This window comes from Pelecanus crispus, chromosome 3 (genome assembly GCF_030463565.1).
Source record: "Pelecanus crispus isolate bPelCri1 chromosome 3, bPelCri1.pri, whole genome shotgun sequence".
Classification (NCBI taxonomy): Eukaryota; Metazoa; Chordata; class Aves; order Pelecaniformes; family Pelecanidae; genus Pelecanus; species Pelecanus crispus.
The window spans coordinates 126,788,915-126,815,749 of record NC_134645.1 but is presented as its reverse complement, the minus strand read 5'-3'; the positions used below and the strand labels follow the sequence as shown (position 1 = coordinate 126,815,749).

Sequence of the window (26,835 nt, the reverse complement as noted above, 5' to 3'; positions counted from 1 at the left end):
GGTTTTCATCTGACTTCTGAAGCTTGGGACCTAATTATGATTCTTCACAGACAGAAAGATTGCTCCTTCATTTCAGCCCAGCTAAATGATTTGAGACATTTTTTAGGCTACGTCAAAAATAGTCTCGGCAAAAGCCTGTTCAGTCATAAACACTTTCAGTAAAGGAGATTAGAGAGTAAAACTATCGACAAAATACTGATTTACCAGAGTGCATCATGCTGTGCAATAAAAATCTAATGATTACTCTTCAATTTCTTAACTTTTTCATTTGTTCTTTTCTAAAGAGCTAATCACCTAGAACTTCATAGGGCTCCAGCAAAATAATAACTGATATCACTATAAGTAGCCAACACACCCCGGACAGAGTGCATCTGTACACTGGACGTCACAGCTCATCCAAGATTTCAATAGCTATTAATCTATGCTGTGCTCCTCACAGTATGTATAAAAATTAAACAGAGGTTGTATTTGTATTTTGGAAACTCAGGCTGGGATCAGCTTATCAGTTGATTCATAAAAGTCCCAGAAGCCAAGGTAATTGACTACATATATATTTGAGAATGCCATAGATTCCAAAACCCCCATGAGTGAAATTTCATACATACTTAATTCCTCTTGCTCAACAGCCTAAACAGGAATCCAATGCGTTAACAGTGGAAAAACCAGACCTGTATATATAGACACATATATATGCATACATGTACAACTCACATAAATCCATGTCATTGTTATTAAAGGCCCAAAAACTCATATAGAAAATTAGGAAATACCAGGATTATAGCTGCCTGCACTACCTTCATTCTTTGTATTTCATATGCGCTACGAGACAATCTTTAACCATTGATCACATTGCTTTTTCCATTCAATCTAGTCAATGGTTTGATTTTTTGCTTCACTATTGAACACATTGCTAAAATTATGTGGGCATAATTATTCATTTCCTTCTGTTTGGGTTTTTTTTAGGGTTCATAGTAATAGCAACTTAGTCTGTCCACTCTTTAGATCAGTGAAGTCCATCACCACTGGATGCTGAGCAGCATCTCTGCATGACCAGGCAAAAAGCAGCAGCTCTGTCTCATAGCATGTGTTGACTCTGCAGAAAAATCCATGGGAAAAAAAACATCTGACCAAGGAAGAGCTCTCTCATCTTAAGAGAAAGCACAGAGAGAGCCCAGAATCCCTGATGGGACTCCTGAACTGTTTCCTGAAGTAGACTCTGTGCTTTAGAATAAATACATCTGAATACGGTGAACAAGTCGCAGCTAATGTTAGAGTAGAAAACTCAGGACATCACTTTTCATATAAATTACCAATGAAGAAAAGGCAAGACTTCATCAAAAGTCAGACAAAAGACTTCATTGTTTCTAATTTAAATTTCCATAAAACACCTCCTTAAAAGACATTTTACAATACTCTAATATATTAAAGGTGAAATGCTGCCCATTTGCTTAAGTAATCTAAAGCCAAGTCCTTGCCAATCAAGAAATATTAGAAAAGAAAAAAAAGTTCTTTTTTTAAACAAGAAATTGAGAAAACAGTGTCTTGTGCCTCATGTGGCACCAGTGCCTTCTGCACTCAGAAACGACAGACATACTGTCACCAAGCTCCTTTGGTACAGGAGTAATAGCATCTGATCTCTCTAGAATTGCAGTGAATGGGTTGAGTCTATTCAAATTTTTTCATCGTAGAGAAAAAAATATACTCAAAACAATGAAACCTACTCTACTAGTAGGTTTGTCTGTAAACTGAACAAAAAAGTTTTTTTTAAAAAGAGCCCTTCCTTTTGGTCTCGGACAAAAATCTTTCAAAAAATTAAACAATACAAATAATCCAAAATCAGTTTTGAGAACAGCAACTGCAAAAATTAATGTCAAAGATAGTATTTCATTTAAAAAACAAAAAAACCTTACTTCTACTAATGCAATAATTTAATCTAAATATTGACCATGTTTAAATGAGGTAAAGGCACAGAGAACAATTAACAATTGCTTGCTAGAGACAAAGTCCCTTCTCTTCCATCACACATGGGAAATGCTAACAAATGAGCATTCCTAGAATCACTTAAAAGATCTTTGAGTCCAACCTAACACTGCCAAGTCCACCACTAAACCATGTCCCTAAGTGCCACATCTACAAGTCTTTTAAATACCTCCAGGGATGGGGACTCAACCACCTCTCTGGGCAGCCCGCTCCAGTGCTTGACAACCCTTTCCATGAAGAAATTTTTCCCAATAACCAATCTAAACCTCCCCTGGTGCAACTTGAGGCCATTTCCTCTCATCCTATCACTAACTACATGGGAGAAGAGACCAACACCCACCTCACTACACCCTCCTTTCAGGTAGTTGTAGAGAGCGATCAGGTCTCCCCTCAGCCTCCTCTTCTCCAGGCTAAACAATTCCAGTTCCCTCAGCCGCTCCTCATAAGGCCTGTGCTCCAGACCCTTCACCAGCTTCGTTGCCCTTCTCTGGACACGCTCCAGCACCTCAATGTCTTTCTTGTATTGAGGGGCCCAAAACTGGACACAGTATTCCAGGTGTGGCCTCCCCAGCGCCGAGTACAGGGGGACAATCACGTCCCTGCTCCTGCTGGCCACACTATTCCTGATACAAGCCAGGATGCTGTTGGCCTTGGCCACCTGGGAACACTGCTGGCTCATGTTCAGCCAGCTGTCTACCAACATCCCCAGGTCCTTTTCGGCCAGGCAGCTTTCCAGCCACTCTTCCCCAAGCCTGTAGTGTTGCATGCGGTTGTTGTGACCCAAGTGCAGGACCCGGCACTTGGCCTTATTGAACAGTTGGCCTCAGCCCATCGGTCCAGCCTGTCCAGGTCCCTCTGTAGAGCCTTCCTACCCTCAAGCAGATCGACACTCCTGTCCAACTTGGTGCCATCTGCAAACTTACTGAGGGTGCGCTCAATCCCCTCATCCAGATCGTTGGTAAAGATATTAAACAGAATCAGCCCCAATACTGAGCCCTGGGGAACACCACCTGTGACCAGCTGCCAACTGCATTTAACTCCATTCACCACAACTCTTTGGGCCCAGCCATCCAGCTAGTTTTTCACCCAGCGAAGAGTACACCCATCCAAGCCATGAGCATCCAGTTTCTCCAGGAGAATGCTGTGGGAAACGGTGTCAAAGGATTTACTAAAGTCCAGACAAACAACATCTACAGCCTGTCTCTTGTCCACTAAGCGGGTCACCTTGTCACAGAAGATCGGGTTAGTCAAGCAGGACCTGCCTCTCATAAACCCATGCTGACTGGGCCTGATCACCTGGTTGTCCTGTATGTGCCACGTGGTGGCACTCAGCATGATCTGCACTGTAACCTCCCCCGGCACCAAGGTCAGGCTGACAGGCCTGTAGTTCCCCGGATCCTCCTTCCAGCCCTTCTTGTAGATGGGTGCCACATTTGCTAACCTCCAGTCAACTGGAACCTCCCTGGTTAGCCAGAACTGCTGATAAAGGACCCAAAGTGGCTTGGTGAGCACTTCTGCCAGCTCCCTCAATACCCTTGAGTGGATCCCATCCAGCCCCATGCCTGGTACCCAGGAATACCCATTGCTGGTACCCAGAGAATTTTTTATATTACAGCCTTATTTTCCAGTTTGATTTCTTCCAGGGCAGGTGTGCCATGTGTTTGCTGCAAACATATGCATGTTGTTTAATTTACTCTACAGTAGGAACAGAATGAATAGTCAAAGGATTTTTCCCAGATGGTTTTTGTGAACTCCTTTATCCCATTCATGTAAACACACATCGTGTTCCGGTTTGCTGAGCTGTATATACACCCTATGACTTAGTACAAAGTCTGAATGTTTAGTTAGCCAGAAGATTGTTTCCATCCTGTGATTCATTAGGTCCCTATGGTACCCTCAACTTCCTTTATTTTGTACAATCACAAATTATATTGGTTTGTCTTATTTTGATAACCCCTCTAATTAATGTCCTGCACAGGAAACTTTATTACTCTTTTAAAACAGACTCATAAAACGAGGACTTTTCCCGTTACTAGGGTGGCATGAGTGACAGTTGCATATAACTTTGGGATCAAGAGTGAACAGGGCTTCACACTGTTTTTATCAGTGGGCAATTTCTGTTAATGAACAAGCTAGTTTCAATTCTTTCTTTTTTAAAAGGAATGTCAGAAATTCTACATTTACGTATATAAAGGTTACAAGTCTAACAGTTCAAAAACGTAGTAAACAAACCTGGAGCTGTATGATTTCAGAACAGCATAGAGGATACATACATTAAAATGACTAATCCAGTTTGTGAATGAATAACAAGTGTGATTTGGTTTTGAAAAAAAAAAACAAAAAAAAACACCCAAACCTGTAGGGGCAGGCTGTAAAGAACCAAGAAAGCTCTATCCCTGTTTCTGTTTAAATCCTCACTTTTTCCTACTATTCTCTCCCATTGCCATTGTCGTATTCTCTGGATGGGCAAGTGAAGGTGAGTTTTCCCCTCCTCCTTTCATTTTAAACTGTAATAAAATGCTTTTAACAGCTGCAGGAATAAAGTTGGGAAGCAAAGAAAGCACACCATGTTCATCCAGAAAACATACAGCCCTTTGAAGATACAGAATTCACCCTGATCATGATTAAGTACTTAGCATTTCATATCAGTAAACCTATCACTATGCTTGTGTCTCCATTTTCACCATTCTTTTTCCTAGTTGTGGCAAATGACTACCCAATCTTTATTTAAGTCCCTACTATAAAAAGCAATTTACTCCACAGGATGGATTTACTATGGACTTACTCAGGACTTGACATACTGCTGAATCTCTGCATCTTGCTGTAAGTGTTCTACCTATGAATTACTGCCACAATTTAAAATAATCTATGTATTCCAGTATAGATTATTCACCTGCTGACCTGTGTTCTGTGCTTCAGTTGAGCCCAAAGGAGTGATTCTGAATTAGCTATATTATCTGTGTAAGAGACAATTAATTTCCAATAGCAATAAACCAGTGAAAAATTTAATTATCTATGCATATACATGATGTGTTCATATATGCATATATGTAACACGAGACCTAAATCATGCTCCTACAAAGGAAGCAGGAGTGAAACGTTAATAAGTATTAGGTAGCAGCACAAGTTGTATGAAATCAAATTCTTCCATAGGAAGACAAAAGTAAGTGATCAAAAAAATATCAACAGATATCATGTACAACATGATTTTGGGCAACTGAAGTTCCTTTAAGTTGACACTACTGCATTCTAAAAAAGCCAGCCAAGTGGGTTTGACTTAAATCATTTGACATCAATTGAAGAGATCAGAGTCCATCTTCTAGCAGACACACATTAGCCGACAGGGAGTAAACCACAACTCTATTAACATGAATTCTATCATTCATGACAGTCTCTGCGATGACTTATCACACTTTACAAAGAATTCCAGCGGAGAAAACATTTAAAGGATGCAGTCCAAGGCTGTTGCAATGAGCTTTGGCCTTCCCTTTGAGCAGCCAGTCTCTCCTGGACAGATAAGGTTACTCACCAGTAGGTAAGGACTTTTGTATTTTTGGTGTGCATATGTGTAATTTTTCATACCCCCTTGCTGAACTTTTTACTACTGCTAAAATGCTTTCACTGGGGAAAACCAAATCTACTCTCTTCCCAGACGCCATTCGATATCTCAGACACAAAACATAAAGGGCTGAAGTTCAGATCTAGTGCTAAATTGAATAACGAAATTCTGTGAAAGCAGGCATCAGTACTACTACTACCATATTCAGAATGCCTAGAGAGTAAACTGCTGGTAGTGCACTGTGATAATAAACGCCCAGTTGATACATTCCCAGCACAAGGAAGGTGACTCCTTAATAGCCTTTTTGATTTAAGTAGTACATCATGATCTTATTGTCTATTAGCCTTTGAACATGACATCTGGAGCATGAATGTTGGAGCTATGGCCCTATCAAGAGATGATACTAAGAGCTCTTTAGTTTTTAATATTAGTCCTATGATCCAGCCCAGTATGACAGAATTCTGGACAGAGATGGTCAAGGTGAGGAGAGACTTTTCCTCTTTCTTAAATATTACATGAAACAATTTCCAGATGCTTTTACACCCGTGTATGTGCAAGACTTCAGTTATTTTGATGTCAAACCTCTCAACGGTGGTTTAATAACCAAGAAAAATTCCTATTCCATTTCTCTTTAGTTACAGCCTCTTCTTCTTGACAAAGTGCTAAATAATATTGATTTGTCCTAAAGCAGGATCGTTGAGTTCCCTTTCTAAGGGTCTGAATAGATATCAACAGATTATTATAGAAGATGATACTTCAAAACCTACTTACTGTACATGCAAATTGTATTGGATATGATGAAAGAACGAACTAAAAGAAGCCTCATTTCACTTCAAATATTAAGCAATTTAAAGGCTTGTCCCCTTCTGATTAACATCTTTTTGCATGCCCTGTTGAACCTTTTTTGTAGGCACAATTTTCCTTGTAACGGGCACCTACTGCTTGTGCTTAATCATAAATAACAATATAGCTTTGACTGGAACCTCTAGTCTTAGCACACATAAATAAATACAGTTTTAGGGGTAATACTAAGGCAGCTATAAATATATATAGATCAGTTACTAAACAAACACTACCAGGACACAGTGAATTTGATTTCAAATTAAAATTTAAATTCATTGTGCTCTTCAAATACATTACGCTTGAACAAAAAATGTACAGAACTGTCTCACTCAACAGTGGGGGTTTTTTGGTTTTATATTGCTTGATATGCAAAAAACAAAACATTTATTGTAATTATTATATATGAAAAAAAATTCAAACTCATGCTAGCATTCTGACACAAACTGGATGGAATTTATCTCTCAACTTTTATGCCTATCTCCTAGATATTCAATCCCCAGCAAGCCACCAAAGGATCCCCTTATTAGCCAGCTGAGGAAATAAATTCCTCAAGAGATTCATCTCATATAACTCAGAACCTAATTTCAGGATGATGTGAATCATCCTCTGGAGATGCTCATTTCCTTAGATACATTGCTACATACTTTTAGCAGAATTTAACTTAATGTAAAGCAGTGTACACATTGTTCAAAACACACACACACACACAAAAAATCGATCATAAAATGTGATACAGACTTAAAAGTCTGTTTTTCAAGAATTTGACTTGTTAGTGCAGTCATCTGCTATAGCAGCCGGGCCTCATGAAGTATATAGTGGTTTGAAGCAGTGACCGTATAAATCTGTCCAAACCAGACCCTGATTTAATAGAGTTCAGATCAACTTTGAAAATAGAGAGCTGGAACTATAAACCTCTGAGATATCAAAAGTCAACCAATCAAAGGTAATCACACTGGCAACTTATTTTTTAATTCCGAAGCACAAACCTGGACTTAATCAACCAGTATGAGCTCTTCTTACAATTGTTTACTATGAAAGATGTATGCAACGTGCCAGCTTTATTGCAGGCATAAAAGTAATTTCTACAGTTTAGCCTTAGATATGTGTTATGGATGGCAAAATGAACATGAATTTTGAGAAGAAATCATTAAATTACATAATGAGAACTGTGTAGTCCATTAACATGAGTAATACGACAAAATCCAGGTAGTAAGCAATAAATTTATATCTGCAGTCAGCTTCAATTATAAAAATAGCTTTTTTCTAGTACTGGATATATACCCACACCAACACCCACATCTAAGCGAAAATTTAATATAAATACATAATAACAGCTCAATAAGGACGTGCAGTTCTTAAGGATGACGAATGTGCAAAAATCCCTATCAGAAGTCCGGAGCATGTAAAAAGCTCCTGATTTAAGAGTTCCGGCATGTGAATGTCAGAGGTCAAAGCAATGAGCTATTAAGGATACTTTCACTTCCTCAGAAATAAAGCACTGTCTTGGGCTCAGAGGGGAAAGGTTAGAAAAGCTGTTTATCTGCTGCTCCGTTCCCATTCTTCCTTCTGTCAGGAAATCGGACATGCTCCTGCACCCCACGCAGGGTTAACCCCGGGTCACGGTCATTCCCCAAGTAAGTGCCCGGCTTTGATTTAAGTGCTAAGACCACATGGCCGCAGGTCGCGTTTTCTCAAAACGCACTGTTCGCATGTAAAGCTCAGCTCGGCTAAGCCTCGGTGGGACGTAAAACCCAGACTCTTCACCACATGACTGCTAAAGGAAGAGAGGAGCGGCAGCCATCGGTTTGCAGAAATTAAAGGGGGTCGTTAACAAAAATAAAATGTTATTTTGTAGCAGTTAGAGCTAGAATAAGAATTGCAGACGTAAGCCCGGAGCAGCACATTTAACCGGTGGGAAACCTCCGGAGAGCGGAGAGAGGCTGTCCCCTCCCCAGGAGCCAGAGGACCCGTTCAGGACGGAGCTAGAGGAGCACAATAAGCAAAGAAGCCCCAGCACAAAGACTCCGGGAGCCTGCCGGGACAGGGACGCACCACCGGGCTTCAGAGGGATGAGCAGAAAGGAAGCACCCGGGGCTGGACGGGACCCCAACGTGTTTGCTGCCGTGCAGGAAGCCGCCGAACGGTTGCTGGATTAAGTGCCAAGCTGAAGGAAAGCACCTGCCTGCAGGCAAACAGTGGGCAGGGGGAGGTTGTTATATTATATTTTTATTTTAAAATATTTTATATAGATAAATATTATATAGGATATATATAAAATATATATAAAATATAAAAGTGTGTTTTATATACACATACACACACATGTATATTTATAATATGGTCTGTCCCATTCTGAATTTTCTCAGTTACCAAAATTTTTTCATTCTAGTTAATGTAGTAAGAGAACCTAGCTTGAAACTTAAAAACCCTACTTATTGCTGGGAGGGCTCATTATAGATAAAAGATCTAGGAACTCACAGCTCAGAGCTCTGGCTGATCCGGGGGCTCATCATATGTAACTATTAGATATGTATTAGTATTACGTGTATACATTAGTTCCATATAATGTGCATAGCCATACATGCTGATAATTTCATTTGAAGAATCACTATAATAAGAAACAAAACATTTGTTACGCTTCCTAAACTACAGGTGACATATGAGAGTACACCATTGTGTACAAAATGTCAGATGGCAGATTCGGGTCACAGCGTAAAATGCCACTGTTGGTTTCTTAAGAGCTTTTAATTAAAGTTGAACTTTAATTAAAAACTGTGGAGAGGTTCAAATTTAGAACTACTTCTGACAGACAAGATTCGAAATAGCCTTATTTATACAACACTTTGGCTTTCAACAAGGAAAAATATTCAATACTTCTGCATTATTTTTTGACAGAAATTAAAACATCAAATAGTAAGAATATTGGAACATAAATATTAAGCAAATAATGCATTAACACAAATAGTAGAACAGAAAAATTAATGAAGTCTTCAAATGACTAGTCAGTTTTTTCTTTTTAACAACTTGAAGTTTTTAACAAAAAAATACATCAGCTTTATTCCCAAGGTTAGGTGGGGTTGCAGATATCACACAAATACAGTATATATCCATAAGCAAAGTGCACACACTCTATCTGCAAGTCTAACAGTAGCTTCTACAGATTATTGAGGACAGAACATCACCCTCAGTTTCTGTGTTTTATCTGTTTCTAAACCCAGAACAATCTGTTATTAGTCGTATGATTTGATCATGAAACTTTCATGCTGTTTCAAGGCGTTTTAGAGTGAAGTTTATTTTATAAGCTATTTTCTTACCAAGTTTATCAGCTGAGTGTGGACGATGTCTTCCACCAGTATTGCTGTTTCATGGAGTGGCCTGCGAGCATCTCCTAAGGAAAACCTGAAACAAAGAGGTTTATTGCAAGCTTATGAAAATGCGTTAAAAAGAAACAAAGCAGGTGGTCTCCAGAAAAATAAAAAGAAAAAAAAATATGAATAATAATAACAAGCTTAATACACTTGTATGTACAGAAATGGATCACTCAGTGTGGCACAAGGAATATAAACCAAAGTAATCTGGTTAAAGGAACAAGAGCGCTGCACGAATGTATACTAAAGCACATGGTGAGAAAAACCGAGGAAAGAGAGGAAAATTCAGTTTGTAGGAACATTTGAAAAAAGAGTAGGCAAAGCTGTAGCATGTGCGCTACTAGGAGGAATTCCGTATTTGCAGTCCCCTACACCTAAAAAAATTACCAAATAACTATTTTAAAAGGTAAAATGCTAACAGGTATTTTATCTCAAATCTAAATGCTCATGCTAAGATATGGAAGGAACCGCTATGAATTAAAGATAAACATTTTTATACATAATAATATGAGCGTCTCTTAAAGTCTACACTGAAAGATTAAATGACAAGAGATCATAAAGAGACGAGAGCATTCACATAATATTGCAAACAAAAGGCAAAGCCCCTCCAACAGGCATCATTAAATGAGAAATTGTGACAATGGACTTTTTGCAAGGCTTTATCTTCTCTACGAAATACCAGAAGTTGCTCCCTACACCTGCCTTAACCCCTGGTCATTCAGCTAAAGCCAGTATTGCTCCCTGGATCTGGGATGGCCAGTGGCCATCACCAGCCTATTAAAAGAGACTGTAGATGCTGCAGAAAATCTGAATGCTAGACCTCCAGTTTGTAGCACCTCTGACCCGCTGCGGAGCCTGAGCATTTGCCACACAATGCCCCAAAAGCCCTGTGGAACTACTCATCCCAAACTGGGATGGTGTGCTTCAGCTCCAGACCCAGGCAGAGTACACGGGCACTTCATTTGAAACGCCTAAGAGATCCAGGTGGGCCTAAAAGATTTTTTCACTTGTTGGCAGCTGCACTCTTTCAGAGAGGCAGTTGAAGACCCCGTAAAGCTCCTTCAGCGTCCAAAATGACAAACTGCAACCAACCCCCATGCCCAATCAGTGCAGCTCCGTGAGTCTAGAGAGCTGAAGCCCTCCCTAAGCCCTACCTCCTTCTGGGTAGCTGAACCGCAGTCTGGAGAAAGGAGAAGGCCTCTTGCTCTATGCAGCTTCCCTTCCTCACTTAAAGCGCACAAAAGATGCTGTTTGGTTTAGTTGACTACTGTCTGTTCTTTGCTTCCGAAACCTACATTTTCAGTTCAGTCTCACACAGCAGAAATGGGATATTCAAGGATTCTAGCTATGGTTATATACTCTGAAACCCTTCACAGATTCCTCTGTTACACACAACTTTGAAACAATTTCTTAATGTATCAACCATACTACCTATTCAAGAAGGCTGCTATAAGTAACACCGGTTTTGCCTGTCTACTCAGGCGTTTGTGTAACTGATAGAGGATTCAAGAACATCAAAACCCTTCACTTTCTCACTTTTCCTCAAAAACTGACTCAAGCATTCTCATAGGATCCGTAAAATTTTGTCCTGCTACCTGCGCATGAAGGACCAGAGAAATGTGACTGTGATGGTACAAAGAAGTGATATGAGAGCTCTGGAAAAATGGGATATTCCTCTTGCCATATATCTACGCCTCTCTCCCTCGGTGACAGCAAACCCCCCTGGTTTCCCAGAACAGCAGCAAACAAAAATCAGCCAGAGTTATGGATAAATTACTTCAAGAAATTTGCTCAGCTGACTTCCTCCATCACCTATATGTAGCGCAAGGCTGGTGGACAGCTATGGTCTATAGTTACTTGGACACCTGCACATCACAGCTTTCAGGAAAGTTGAATCTCTCGATCAGAACAACATAGCTCAGGTCTAGTATCTGGTATTTGCACTCCAGCATCCTCAAACAGGCACAGTATTTTTGAAATAAAATTATCCATCAATGGAAGTCTCATGAAATCAAAGCCATTAACCATTCTAAAGATTTACTTGTTGCTCTACTTTTGTTCCCTCTGTATCTGACTTTTTGGCTATATTATTTTTAAAACTTAAACCCGTTAATTCCAAAATGGTCTCAACTGGCCCCAAAGTTGGCTCACTGAAAATATCTTATCATTACAGGCATATCAAAATAAAAAAATGCTATTCCAGTCTTTCATCATTGCAGTGAAAGACAACTTGCTATGCTTTCAAATATTTCCCCAAGGTATTTCTAAAAAAATATTCTCTCTGCTCCTAAACCTGAGCTTTTAACGTAAGAAAAATGGTATAGTAAAACATATTCATTGAAAATGAAACAGCACAGGCTAAAAAGAACACTATGGTTTCTTATAAAAATAGTGAAATTTTATTTATAAGCAAGATTCAAATCTTCACAAGTGAGAGAATGTATCAATTATTTCCTTACAAAAGCATTCTTCTATCCTGCAATAAAATAAAACAATATTTTATCTATAAACAACTAAAGAGTTATAAGGTAGGTTGGGTTTTTTTTTTTTCCTTTACCTAATAATGAAGTTATATCTAGTATTCTTCAAACAGCATTTGAAATTCTAATGGTAATAAATTTCAGCTTGATATGTGTAAGAGCACAGGAAGGACGACTCAGGCTACATCTGAGCATAACCCACTGTGCTATACTAGTGAATGAGGAAATTACACTCTGTATTTGTTCCCCATCATTTGCCTCTCTTGTTGAGACTATCAGCATCTTAAAGAGATGGTCATGTTCTATAACGTGTTGTACAACATCTCTAAAATGAGCACAACTCAAATACTTTTTTCTCTCTTATGCAGGAGTGCTCATGTACATGAATTATAACAGCAGATACTTCCTAGGACTGTAAGCACAGCACAGCAAACAATCCAGATACTATTAAGTATTTTATAAACCGCAAATATAGGAATATATATAGGAAATACATATATAAATAGAAATATTTATTACCATATCACACCGGAATGTAAAATAATATTAAAACTATCACAGATTCACGACAAGTACTCATATAGGATAACACTAAGGTATTTCTTAAGTAAGGTGCATATGTAAATTAACAGGAAAACTTACTTTTTTTCCTAATCACACAAGGTATATAAAACCAAACAGAATTCAGTTATCACAACTATGATATATTGTTCATTCTTACTTACTGGCCTTTTAATATTTAAAAGTAATTTTTCTTTCTTTCTAAGACCTAAAATGCAAAATAAAACAACTGTGCAAGAGAGTAGTAAACACCTGGTTGCCAGCATTATCATCTTGAACATAAATTTATTTTGTTCACAGTTTTAGTACCTAGCATTCCACATATACAAATGAAAAGTTTTTGGTTTTCTTTTCTGAAGACAAAGTGCAAGAACAAAACTCTGGTTCCGAGGCAGGATGCTGCCTCTACACTGAGATGCCCTCCCCGTGTGCATCTAGAAATCTCTCTCACAAGTAACTATCAGCTCCCTAAATGGCACGAGAAGTAGAAGAGATGCAATCAAGATGCAGCACATTGATCTGAGAGGAGACAGATATCAAATCTTTTTGCTCCACTCTGATGCAAAAGGGTATGTCAGAGCTCATGCTGAAATGTGAAGAGGAGAGATGCAAAATCAGCTGCACCACTTGATTACACAGAAAATCAAGTTCCAGGTGTACCTACTTTCTTCCTCCCTCGCTTACACTCTTTCTACCTTCAAATGCTATTTCTATCTGTTTGCCTTCACTGTTTTCCCACGTAACTTCTGCCAACTTCTTTCCCACAAACAGAAAACTAGATACTGGCATGGTGGTTTCAGCAAACAGTGAAAAACACCACACCTACGCACAGATGCTTCCTTTTTCCTTGCAATGGATACTGGATTTTTTAGACACTAAAAAAAATGTAAAGCTTCGATCCTTGTTAATTGTATAGCATTTGATATGTTTCTTGACGTCCGCTCTAGATTCTAACATGCTTATAGGATAATATTCTTTAAGATATCAAACGCAACCTTTTTTTACCCCCTTCTGCTACCAGAGGTAATAATTACAAGTGCACAAGCAATTAAAGTAGTAAAATATTCCATTTTCTTCTTCACTTTTGCCATTGTATTTCTCCATAGCAGAATAAACACTAAACTAGGAGTCAAGGGGCTCAGATTTTTGCCAAGTTGCAGACTATGAGGTAGGTTAAGAATCAAAGAAAACCCTAAAAAAAGGAAACCAAAATTTGGTGCCCTTGCTTCTGGGAACTGAAACTGAACTTGATCTTTTAATATAACTTACGAATTTCATTTCACGTGTGCTTTGCTTTTAACGGTTCATTAGAGAGTCTTTTAAAGAACCTTCCATTCGCTAGAAGTATAAATAAGTCTTCCTATAAAACACATAAAAATTCTGTTGAAAATAGAAAAGAGCCGTTTCTCCACAGGTAAATACTGAAGAGGAAATATATATATATATATTTTTATATATATTCTCATATATATGATTTGATATATCAAAATATATCATTAGCAGTGCATCAAAACAGTAAAACGATATGGAAGACCGTCCTAATAATAGAAACATGTACCCATTAGACACGTCATACAATAACAAAGCCTTCTTAGAAGATCCAGTTTCAAAGGTTTGTCTGTTTTAAGGAAATATTTTTACAAGGGGGTGATCAACTTACCTGGATTTTCACAGGAGGATTAAAATAGTAGCACGGAGAAAGAAAAGACTGCTGCAGCTCTTTTATTGTTTACTTTTAGCTTCTATTTCTACTTTATTTAAGTTCCTGTAATGATGTTTCCAGGCTCATCAGAAGGGATAAATGTCCAAGCCACTAAATGCCTACATGAAGTATCATGGCATACTACGTGTAAACACACACACACACACACTTGGCACACGCTAAGGTACGACAGCTACTCATGGTGCAGAGACCTACATTTGTAAGAACCTCAAAATCTTGGGCAGTTACAGAAATAGATAAAGCACTTTCTTTGCTACATTTCTTGGGGTTTTAAACGCCTGAGAAAGGTATTGGGCCAGGCACAGCACAGGCTTCCTTCAAAAACGCCGATGCAGAGCTCTCCAGGTGGCCAGACCACCAGGAGAGTAGACCGTGGAGACAGAAAGCTGCTGCGATCTCCCATCCTCCACAGCCTTGAAAAGCTGTCCTGGCCAGAAAGGAAGTATAACCAGGGTGGCTGGGAGTGCACTAAGCTAGAATAAATAGTTTCCCTTACTGGGGCTTCTATTGAGTTCATACCATAACAAAGCTGCCCCAACTCATGTGGAATTTACCACCTTGAATAAATTTGATGAATCTAGTCTAGGAAAAGCATAAAAGCAGCGAGGTAGACTGGTGGGAAATATGCTTTTTTTTTTTTTCCTTCTTTTCTAGCAATCCCTAACAATTTTCCTTTTCTGTTTCTACATGAAGGATTTGCAGCAGCAGAAATGGGACCGCCAGACTTGAGGGTTTTTTATGCATCTGAAGATCTCACATAGGGCAAGCCCATACTACAGAGGTATTTATTTGCTCCTGCCTGCAACTGGAGTAGGACTGTGGGTCACAGGGGTCAATGTGCCTGCAGTGCCAGCAGAGAGACCTGAGTGGGTGCACATTGTGCACGTGGGAGTGTAGCCAGTGAGTAGGGTAAGAGGTTTGGGATCCATGTATGAAAGTGGCCATAAATCTGTGCTAGATACTGGGGAGACCAGAGGGCCTGCGAGCTGGCTACTGAAGGAACCAGGAGGTCCACACCAGCTGCTGGGGAGACTGTGGCGCCTGGGGCTTGTTAAGAGACCCGTTCGCGTGTGTCTCTGCACGTGAGGACTGAGGCTCTCCAGCACTGAATGACTGAGCTTGAGGCTACTGGATTCAGCAATTCCTAACTTACGGCATGTGTTGAAGTATCAGATTCAGACTAGCTGTGTCTGTGGAGGCGAGTATTTGCACATGGAGAAACACACACAAAAATATACTGAGGAGATCCAAAACAAATCAAAGGAGCTTGGAAGTTGTTCAGCCAACACATAATGGGAACCTAGAGACTAGACTTAACTCACACGTAGACAACTACTTGCTGACATCTGAACCTGGGTGTCTGTACCAGCAAGCTGACTCCTACCCTGCATTTTTATCTGATCAACCAAGCCGAATATGATCAAGATATAATTGCTCACCACATACAGAACCAGCTAATCTACTGTCAAATCTAAAACCAGGCAAGGATCCCATAAAATCACAGAGGACAAATCAACTACTAGATATATTTGGACTGGATAATATCTGGGCTCACGTCTCCTCAGTATTGTAAGAATATACAGTAAATTTCTTTTCTGTCAGCTGTTTGGCTGGAATGCATTTGGAATATGCAGCATATTAATTCTCAGAGATGTTTCCATACTATAAGCAAGTGTCCTCATAAATACATGAATTATTTGAGACCTGACAGCCAGGTGGTGACACAGAAAATCAGTTTTACAGTACTGAGCACAAGAACATCCAGAAAACTTCCAGCAATTCAAATATCAGAAGGACAAGAACTGCAAATCACTAAAAATCAATAACAACAAACTTTTGAAAATCAGTAATACAATACATTGAAGTAATTCAGCTTGGTACTGTAAGAGGCTGATTCTGAAGACAAAGATAAAAATATTGAGATCTGGTCCTTTAGATGACAGAAAATGGGGAAACTAAAAGTTTCTTTTTGATGAGCAAGGGAATAAGCCTGTCATCGCAACAAATGTCCCAGAGAAAATAAGATAAGGATAGCACCTTTTTCAAAGTCTCAAAAGCTAAAGCTAGCTCTTCTCTCTCCATTTTGTTTGCCACAGCTATTGCTGAACAAATTAGGCAGAAGTAGAGTCTGAAAGGAAAGAGATGACTGGTGCCAAACCAGAAAATTGATTAGACACGCACAGGAGGACACATTGTATGAAGAGTGGAAGAGGAAAGAAAGAACAAAATCTGGGAGGAAGAAACTGCCCAAAGTAAAAGCATGATTGCAATAGGGGAAACAGGTATCAACAACGAGGTCTCAAAATTATTCCTATTTTATGTTAAGATACATTATATCAGAGAGAGATGATGTGACAGGTTGTTGTTTTGTAGACATCGTTCCTTCCTAATATTGTCAGTGAACTTAGCAAAGGGACATTAATTTAAAAATTAAATAATCTTGCTTGCTTATGGCCTTAGCTTAATGAAAAAGGGAACAATTTAAAGCGTTGAGTTATATTAACTAACCAGCACATTCCACCAGCGCTACCTGAAAAAGCACTGGAATTTATATTGCTATTTATGTTTATCTGCTCATCAGGTAACTTCCACCAAAGCCGATTTAAGAAGAAAAGGTAATCTTAATTCCAATCAGAGTTCATAGTTAATATATTTATCTGCTTGGCTTAATGAAACCAAGTCTACATAGGTTTCATATGTCACACTGAACATACATACTTTACCAGGATTCAGGGCAAGTATGAGAGAGATGAAGTCAAACTGCAAGTTGTAGTTATGTTAGCTTTTCTTTTAAAGCTCAGAAAAATCATGTTACAATAAAAATAAGCATTCAAAACCTACAGTAATTTTAATACAGAAATTACAAAAATTACAGTTATTTTCCTAATTTTTTCTGCCAAGACCTTCAGTGGCTAAACTTGGAAGAAAATACTAGCACTCTGCAAGAAGAAATTCTTGGAGATTCAGATTGTCTTGTGCTTTTTAGTACATCAGTAATCACCTGGTGGTGGTTTTAAAAAGCCTGTGTGGCAACTTCTAAATAACCTACTTGCACTTTACACCATCATGGCTCCAGGGCTCCTTAGCTCCAATTGCTGTGCACAGCCCCACCAGTCAGATCACCCACTCTGGGCAAGACCAAGGCAAACTGCACTGCACGTACTGAGTCGCGTTTGGGAGAATTAGACCAAGCAGTCATTTGGTCCATCAGGAGAAAGGGATCAAATGGAAGAGTTCATTTCTCCATTAGTTTTGACTTGTTGGGAGCGTTTACCAACGTCCTAGCTGAATCTGCTCTCAGCACTGAGGGGAGTTGTCCTAAATGTGAAGAGGAAACCAGAAATGCTGATTTAAGCGATATCACAGACTTCAGTTTGTGCAGTCCGTATGCTCTATCATCAAGCAAGGTCTACGTTAACATTGGCAAATACAGCTTCTCCTTCATACAGGGGTGGTGTAAACTTACAAAGAGGTTGCACTAAGCCCATTACAGAAAAGTACTAACAAATTTAAGTGCCAAATTACATAAAGACAAAGCATACAGATTTTTTTACATCCTCACAGTAAGAACAGCTGAAAAAGTAGACTCTGGATATTTTGAGAGTCCAATTTACTCCAGGGTGGCACTTTTCCTTGTGCTAACTTAAGAGCTGTAAGGACAGATAATGAGGTCCCTTATTCTCAGCTGTACTGAGCTACTCTGTGTTACTCTGATCACTTCAGGATGCCACCATGCTGATGTAAAACCCAAGAAGTGATGAGTAGAAAAGCCTCACTCTCTAGTATGAAGACCCAAGAGCCAACTGTGACTCATGCTGCCTTTTAAAATGAACCTATCTAATCTATATGGTTAGTCCACAATTAATGGAGAATGCAACAAGGCCCACAACTCCCAATTTCAAGCAGTCCTGTCCAGAGGACGTTGGAAACCATAGGGTATACGTTTGTCTACATACTTTGTACGTAAGCTGCAGGACCTGGGAGCACTCCTCAGTGCCCAAATCTGGGTACTTCCTCCTGTCTGTGACAAACTACATGGATGTGTTCTATCAACTACTGCAGGGTTTTACAGTATTAAACTCCCTAAGATATGTCTTGGAACAATACATACAAAAGCCTAAATTTCCTATAGCTGACGGAGAGATGTGGATGCACGCAGAAGTGCGTGTATTTTAAGCACTAAATTCAGTGTCTTAACTCCAGCCAAAATCCTGCATTGTTAACACCGTTGCCACTGACTGAAAACGGTCCCAACTGCTAACCCTGCATGTATTTAAATAAGCATCACTGACACAAGACTAGCACCCGCTCGTACATATACAGCTGCACAGACTAGGCAATTTCTGTATCAAAGTAGATATATAGATAAGTATATAGATAACTGGCTATATGGTATTCAGCTAACTGAATAACAATCATTATATTATTTTGCATACGAAATTGAGTTAATCACTATTGACTTTGAAGTCTCTTCCAGCATTGCTTCCTCTACCAGCTCTTTTCTGTCTGTCCGTCCTATCCCATCACAACGCCCCCGGGTAGTATTCCTGTATCTCTACAATGCTTGAAAGCGTTATTGATACCTTCTCTAGCTCCTGAAGGGAGACCATGCATTTTCCTTTCTTAGACTTACACTTTGCTAGACAATTAGTCACATTTTCTTGTCTAATAACTGAGGAATGTATCTCACTACCTTGATACTGTGAACAGCAGTAACTCCCCACTCTCCTACTTCTATGAAGCCAAGAGAAGCTATAGGAAGTTACTAAAATTAATTACCACCTACTTAATCAGCAAGTGGAGATGTCCTATTCACTTGTTTAAACACTCTAATATTAACTCTAAGAATTTGATTACTAAATTATTGAATCTTTACTAAAAGGAACTTAGTGTAAGGAAAATGCTTTTTCCAAAATGTGTATGGCAGTGAGAATGGCAAGCACAGGAAGTAACAGAAATGTCAGCTACAAAATGGTTTTTTTTAGTATAAAATTAAGCCATGATGATGTCTGCAGATATTGGAAAAACATAAACAAGAAGAAGAGAAACATTACATAATAGCATTTAATTATTCAAAGGTACATAGTGAAAAGTAAAGGGATAAAATTTAGAAAAGGAACATTTCGAGCAAATCAGAAGGAAAACATCTGAAATAAAGAGCTAAAACGCTCTGTAACCATCTCGGAACAGAAATTTCACTGCTGGAAACACTGAAAACTAAGCTTAACGAAGAACTGGGGGGGGTCTTGTGATGTTAAACAAGTACACAAAAAGAAATCTTGATTACGTGACTTGAAATACTTAAAAATGAGATATCACATTCTAAAATGGTATGTCACCTGCAACTAACAGACGGTTGTTGGAACACTGTATTTGGAGTCTGAAATAAGCTTCACCGATGCTTATAATTAGTAAAATTCTAAAACCGGGAAGAGACTTCATAATTAGCAATTATTTTGAGCTTATTGAAAACATATTAATGCTTACTTAACAGTCTTCACGACAGATACTTCTCAACTACTATGGTGGAAAGCAACATCCAAAAGCATCAGTCAAGTTCATGGCTCCACTGAGGTAAGATCTAAACAAGGCAAGACCTTTGCAAGAGCAACTTTGTTTACCTGAAAACAGAAGTAGCTTGTTTACACCATGAGTTTTTAAATGGTAAGGCCTGCCAGACAGCAGGATTAACAATGTCTAACATCTTGCCAAATGAAAAGTCCAATTCTTCTCACATAAAGACAAACCCTGTCCTCAGTGACACCACCATAAATCAAGAATAACACAAGATCCTCAGGGAATAACTTTCAGAGACGCTAAAGTCTCCCAACTTCGGTCACTCTGTCTTAGCTCAATAAAGTGTTTTGTTTAAGCATGAACCTTCTGAATCTTGTTCTTAAGCTGATCTTGAATGTTTTAATAACTTGTGGAAACCAAAAAATATCCTAATTTTTCCCTTTAGAAAGGGCAACTTTTGTTAATATTTCTTTAAATACACTATAATATATGCAGTAAGAAATTTGTATCCAATTTTTGCCTTAACAAATTCATATTCACATCTGGAAAATTACTGTCTTGCAGGACAGAAGGTTAAAAAAAGAAGATACCACTATACCACTGCTACTCCACGGATCACAGACAGGTGAGGTTGCTAGGAGACACCTAGCCCGATTCCCCAGCTCAAATAAGTTTCCCCAGGGCTGTGTCCAGTTGAGTTTTGAGGATCTCCAAGGATGGACATTCCACAACCTCTCTGCACAGCCTGTTCCCACACATTTGACCCCCTTCACAGTCAAAAAGGTTTTTCCTTGTGTTTAAGTGGAATTTCCTGTATTTCAATCTGTGCTCACTGCCTCTTGTCCTGTCACTGGCCACCACTGAAAAAAGCCTGGCTCTGTATTCTTTACTCCCTCGCATCAGGTATTTATGGACATTGATAAGATCTCCCTGAGCCTTCTCTTCTCCAGGCTGAAGTGTCCCAGCTCTCTCAAGCCTCTCCTTGTACGAGAGACGCTCCAGTCCCTTAATCATCTCAGTGGCCCTTCACTGGCTCGCTCCAGTATGTCTGTGTCTCTCTTGTACTGGGGAGTCCAGCAACAGACCCAGCAACCCAGCTGGGTCTCACCAGTGCTGAGCAGAGGGGAAGGATCACCTCCCTCACCTGCTGGCAACAGCCTGCCTAATGCAGCCCAGGATGCTACCAGAAGAGCACGTTGCCGGCACCTGTCCAACCTGGTGTCCACCAGGACCTCCCATGGCCTTCTCTGCAAACTGACTTTCCAGATGGTCCGCCTCAAGCCTGTCCTGGTGGCTGGGTTTATTCCTCTCCAGGGGCACGACTTGGGATTTCCCTTTGTGGAACTTCATGAGGTTCCTGTTGGCACATTTCTCCAGCCTGCTGAGGTCTCTCTGAATGGCAGCACACCCATCTGGCCTATCAATCACTACTCCCAGTTTCGTATCATCAACAACCTTGCTGCGGGTGCACTGTGTTCCATCGTCCAGGTCACTAATGAGGACATTATATGCTATTGACCCCAGGATCAACCCCTGGGGTACACCACCAGTAACTGGCCTCCGTCTGGACTTCATGCTGCCGTTATCAACCCTTTGAACCCAGCCCTTCCGTCAGTTTTCAGTCTTTCTCACTGTCCATCCATTTATCTACTTCATCGGTTTGTATGAGGATGTTACAGGAGACAGTGTCAAAAGCCTTGCTGAAATCAATGTAAACAGCATTCACGCTCTTCCCTCATACACTGCACCAGCTATTTCATCATAGAAGGCTATCAGGTTAGTCACATATGATTTCCCTTTCGTAAATCCATGCTGACAACTCCAAATCACCTTCTTAGCCTTAGCAGGCTCAGAAATGGTTTCTAGATGATCTGCCCAGGGATCAAGGTGAGGATGACTGGTCTGTCATTCCCCAGATCCTCCTTCTTGTCCTTTTTGGAGACAGAAATGGCATTTGTTTTCTTCCACTCCTCAGGAAGGAACTTCCCCCAGTTGCCATGACTTCTCTTCATGAGCAATATCATACATCAAATCAAAGCAGAATACTGTATATTATGTTATTGGAAAAATAAGTATGTAAATTAAAGTCTGATTTCAAGCATGAAGTCTTGTAAGATTATCCATACTTAAACTTTTATGACTACAGTTAAGACATGAAAAATGAATTCATGTATATAAAAACACAACTTAGAAAACGCATTTGAGTAAACTGTTTCTAAAATATTTTTCCTGCCCCATGGTCTATTACTTTATGAACTGTCATTATGCAAAATGTTGACGATTTTGATGCAAGATGCTATACAGGTCTACTTCCAGCAAACTATTTATAGGTACATATCTTTCAGGGTGAGTGAGTATGTCTAAATTCCATCAAAACCTAGCTTTCTAAGTTTTGCTAAAAGCTCTACAAAATAACCTTTCTACATGTGGTTTCACTGAACTAACTTGGTTACTCTTTGCAAACTCTGGTAAGTACAAACCCATTGGCTGAGAATGAGTGTGATTTTGTAAAATAAGTAAATGCTAGAATATGGGCAGCTGGGTTATATAGGTGCTTTTAAAAGTCCTGCTTATTAACAAAAAACAATACACTTCACCCTGGTTTGTTTGGGGTTTCTTTTTTTCTCATATACAGTTGTAAAAACTTTCTAACTGCTGAAAATCAGCAGATTTGTCCGAACACAAAGCTGTGGCAAGAACCCTTTTCAGTACCATTGTATACTAATCAGAATACACCAAACTCTAACAGTTAAGTATCTTAAACATAAATTAATTTTACAAATCCTTATGACTGGCAAAGGAAAAAAGATGTAATTTATTCCAGTTGTATAACATAATATGTTCCATTCGCTCATTCACAAAGGGTTTCAGTTTTTCAGGAAATAAATGAGACAACTGTCTTTCTAGACTATGCAGACTGGACTATGATCAGTCATTTCTGCTCTAGGAAAAAGTTCATCTCAACAATATACCCGAACACAAATGGAATTTAACAAAGCCAAGAGAGATGAATTTTCAGTCTGCTCTCATGAGGACAGGGCGAAAAAGTGATGAGGAGAGCAGGAAGTCAAAACATCATTTCACTGTATATATACATTATAAGTGTTAACCAAATGTGGAAATCCCTAGCTATTTTAAATCTAGATTAAAACCACAAGACAATTTAAACTAATCCACAAGATACAAAATATAAATGAGGATGAATGTTTTATGCTAATTTTTAGAGGAATAATATTATTCTTTTTATATTCTCCACAATGTCAAGACCATTTTTCATTGTTATACAAGTTCACATCACAACTTTATGAACGAGATCTTTGGGTGTTAAAGGATGATAATTATATCCAATTCTCAAATAACACACTTCCTTATCAGATGTTAACACATTTTGTGACACCAGGTTTTTTACTTTACTACCCTTCCTGAAGTCGATGCCTGGAGAAGAGAAGCAACTTGTCCACAGTTGGTCCGTGGCAGAAAAAGCAACACTTATCCCCCTATGCCTCCCATTGCCGGGTGGTAACAAGTGCTCTGCTGACAAATCAGGCTTTGCAAATTAGATTTATTTTAATAGTACATTAGCAAGTTAGATTTATTTTTCATAGTAAACCAAAATAATATGAAAAGTCCACCTATGCATGCGGAGAGCCTGTATTCTCATTACTCATCTTTGCAGTACTTGTGTCAGACAGATGTTACACTACTCACTGTAATAATGGGGAGAAATATAAAGAGGTGTCAAAAACCATGACCTATCTCAAAAATACTGAAATATTTGAGACCAAAAGAGCACTACAAATGTCAGCACTTCTCACAAACACTGTAAAACCTAACTATTAAATTAATATTTGCAGTATTTCTAGATTTTTTTTTTTTTTTTTTTTTTAGCTACTCTATATGTAACAAAACCACTGTAAAATACTTAATCTGACTTTTGGATCATCAGTGTCCACAGATCATAGCTTGGAAAGCTGTGCTCTAAATTACAGTTGACAACACAGGGGCACGGCAGTTCATGCCTTCTAGACTAATGAAGCACCACAACCTCCCAATTACCAGAAAGCAAACCCACTCTGAACTGTTAACAGTACTTACTCCGTGTTATCACTGAACCTGTGAGTGAAAAATAGAAATAGAAATTATTTCCACACTAGGCACAGATAAAATATATCCACTAAGAAGAAAAGATGCACAACGATTAAAATATAGAATAATTCTTTTGAATAGCTGGGTTTTAATTTAGGTTTAACTTCAGAATGTACTGAACACACCAATACCCTCATTTTTTCTGAAAGTAAAATTCTGCCATAAGATACATCAATTTCGCTGAAAAAGGCCATGCTTTAAAAATGTATTTTATTTCAGAAATCAAACTATGCAACCTTTTCCTTAGAGTCAGAAACTGGAAGTTCTGTGATAAAAATCTTTTCTGGAAAGTCAGTGCAATTTCATATCAATGGTACGCTCTTTTTCCTGCTTTCAATGGATTACTTAAATGTTTTAAAATGTTATAACCCACAATAATCTGTTCCAGGCACCAACAAAAAGGAAGAAAAAAATTACAGAAGTCAAGATGTCGCCTGGAAGCACTTTATGGCAAACATTATAAAGATAACACAGAGCAGAGAAGCTCTGGTTCAATCCATTATAAATACCGCGTTCTTCTTAAAATCACAAAAATGTATTTATAGTAAAGAACTCTTACAGGCTTTTTCCTCAGAAGACTTCATTTAAGTACAATTTGGCAGAATTTTTGGAACAAGAAAAGAAGATTTTTATAAAATATTGATGTTTTACAGTCACCCTAGTCTTGATCTACTTGCTACAAAAACAAAAGCAAGGACTTGGGAAGATGACCACATCCGTGTCTACTAATTAAACTTTAGTTTCTCATTTTGTCCAAAATGTGCTCTCTAGCAGTTACACTGAGCACAGACACTAAATCACCACTTAGACAATTAATGCCTCGTTAAAAACACAAGTTATTTTTCTCATTTTATTACTGATGCAATAATCGTTTAACGAAATATATGGGATTTAAAAGAAACCAAAACAAACAAAAAACCCAAAACTAAACACAACCAAAAAAACCCCAAAACCAAAAGGTGAAAATACTGGCAAAAGATATTCCTATATACACAATCTATAGATCAAACCTCTGTTCTCCCATATGCCCAAATGACAGTACAGATGCCCTCTTTTCTTTTACCCCAGGTCCCTCCCAAGACTTAGGGATGAGGGTGTACACAGAAGCAATAGGCTACACTGACCAGTGTGCACCAAAATTATTAAATAACCACTTTGACTGCAGAGATGATCAAAAGAAAATAAGAAATAGCTTTCTTCAACTTCTCAAAATTATTTTTTTTGTTTTTCAATGAAAAGTAGTTCAGTGGAAAGTAGGAAACAGGAGATGTGAATATCTGGACTTAGAAAGATTTTGTCATAAGAAAACTAGGGTTGAAGCATGAGCACTTAAAAGTCTTCACTCAAAAATTTAATTTTCAAAAATACAAAAAATATTTAGTTCACAAAGGAAAGAAGCAAAATTACAAGTACCAAATATGCACTGTCTGTTTAATAATAATAATAACACTAAAAAGAAGGATCCAAAGTTATAGTGCAGCACGTACAAGCTATGAGTCAAGAATAAAAGACAAAAAAGGGAGGTAAGTATCACTCTTGTAGGGCTCAACAAAACATCACGTGAAAGAAATGCATAGTTAATTATTTCACTTTACTGATGGTAGTTCAAAAAGGGTCATGGTAAAGGGCAACTTGGTATCCATTCAAACTTGCCTTTTTTTAAAAAAAAAGATTGTATTTTCTGATCTTTCTCAATAAAATGAGATGAACATGAGCTGTGCTCATTCAGGCAAAATGTGCACAACTTGCTATTTATTGACAAGCATTTAGATTTGAATAATTGACAATTTGGAGAGAATCTACTATAAAATTGTAGTTGGATTGAATTAATAACTTAATAAGAAATTATAAGTTCAATTTACAAATTTCAGGCTGCTCAAGCAGGGGCAAAACCAGTGATCAAATATGCGCATTTAAAAGGGATTTTTTTTTTTTTTTTAATACACAGTCCACCCAGCGTTATACCCAGTACATGACTTCACAAAGAAAATCATTGTCATGGATACTGTACTTTGCTTTCTTATCTGTATCTGCAGAACATAATGTTAAATGATATCAGGTAAAATCCTAATTCCCTTATTTATCAAAACAGATAAGCTACACAAAATAAAAAAGCATACCAGAGAGTCCAAAGTCATTCCAATGAACACTTCCAATTACTTATAGCACACTTCTATGATTGCAGAAAAAAAAATTCTTGAAGAAATTAAGTATATGTGCAGCATCCTAACCAATACTTACAGCTGCTCAGTGGCGAGCAGTTTTTAAAAAAAAAAAACTTCCGAAATAAGAATTAATCTCTATAGACAAAAGTCAGAAATTGCCATGCTTGAGGGAACGGTATTCAGCATCCCATCTTTCCCCTTCTCTTCCTCCTTAGGAGCCAGGGAAGCAATGGTTGGAGGCAGGGAAAGACCAAATTCTCCAAGAAAAGCTGCGGTTTCACTGAATCACACACTACAAAGGCAAAAGCAAATGTAATTTTTGGTATCAGAATGATCTGTTACAGGAGAGTAATTAAAGTCTCCCTTCGTGCCGCAGTTATTGAACACTTCTCATTTCCTTCCTTTTAGTTTCAGAATGGGAGAAGAGAGCGCAAGAGCCGTGCTCCGGGGTACCCCAGGTGCCACGGAGGGGGCAGCCACAAGAGGCCAAGGT

The 26,835-nt window shown here is 38.6% G+C and overlaps 1 protein-coding gene across 1 annotated transcript in view; it reads right to left on the bottom strand.

The window, feature by feature from the left end:
- Nucleotides 1–21,606, bottom strand: part of SUPT3H (SPT3 homolog, SAGA and STAGA complex component) — a 99,608-nt gene extending 78,002 nt beyond the window's left edge. The window contains exons 1-3 of the mRNA XM_075707748.1: nt 21,440–21,606; nt 11,622–11,648; nt 9,697–9,781 (exon numbers count right to left, since the gene is read on the bottom strand). Of these exons, the coding sequence (XP_075563863.1) occupies nt 9,697–9,781; nt 11,622–11,648; nt 21,440–21,606 (279 nt within the window). The remainder of the gene's footprint in view (nt 1–9,696; nt 9,782–11,621; nt 11,649–21,439) is intronic.
- Nucleotides 21,607–26,835: the final 5,229 nt, after the last annotated feature.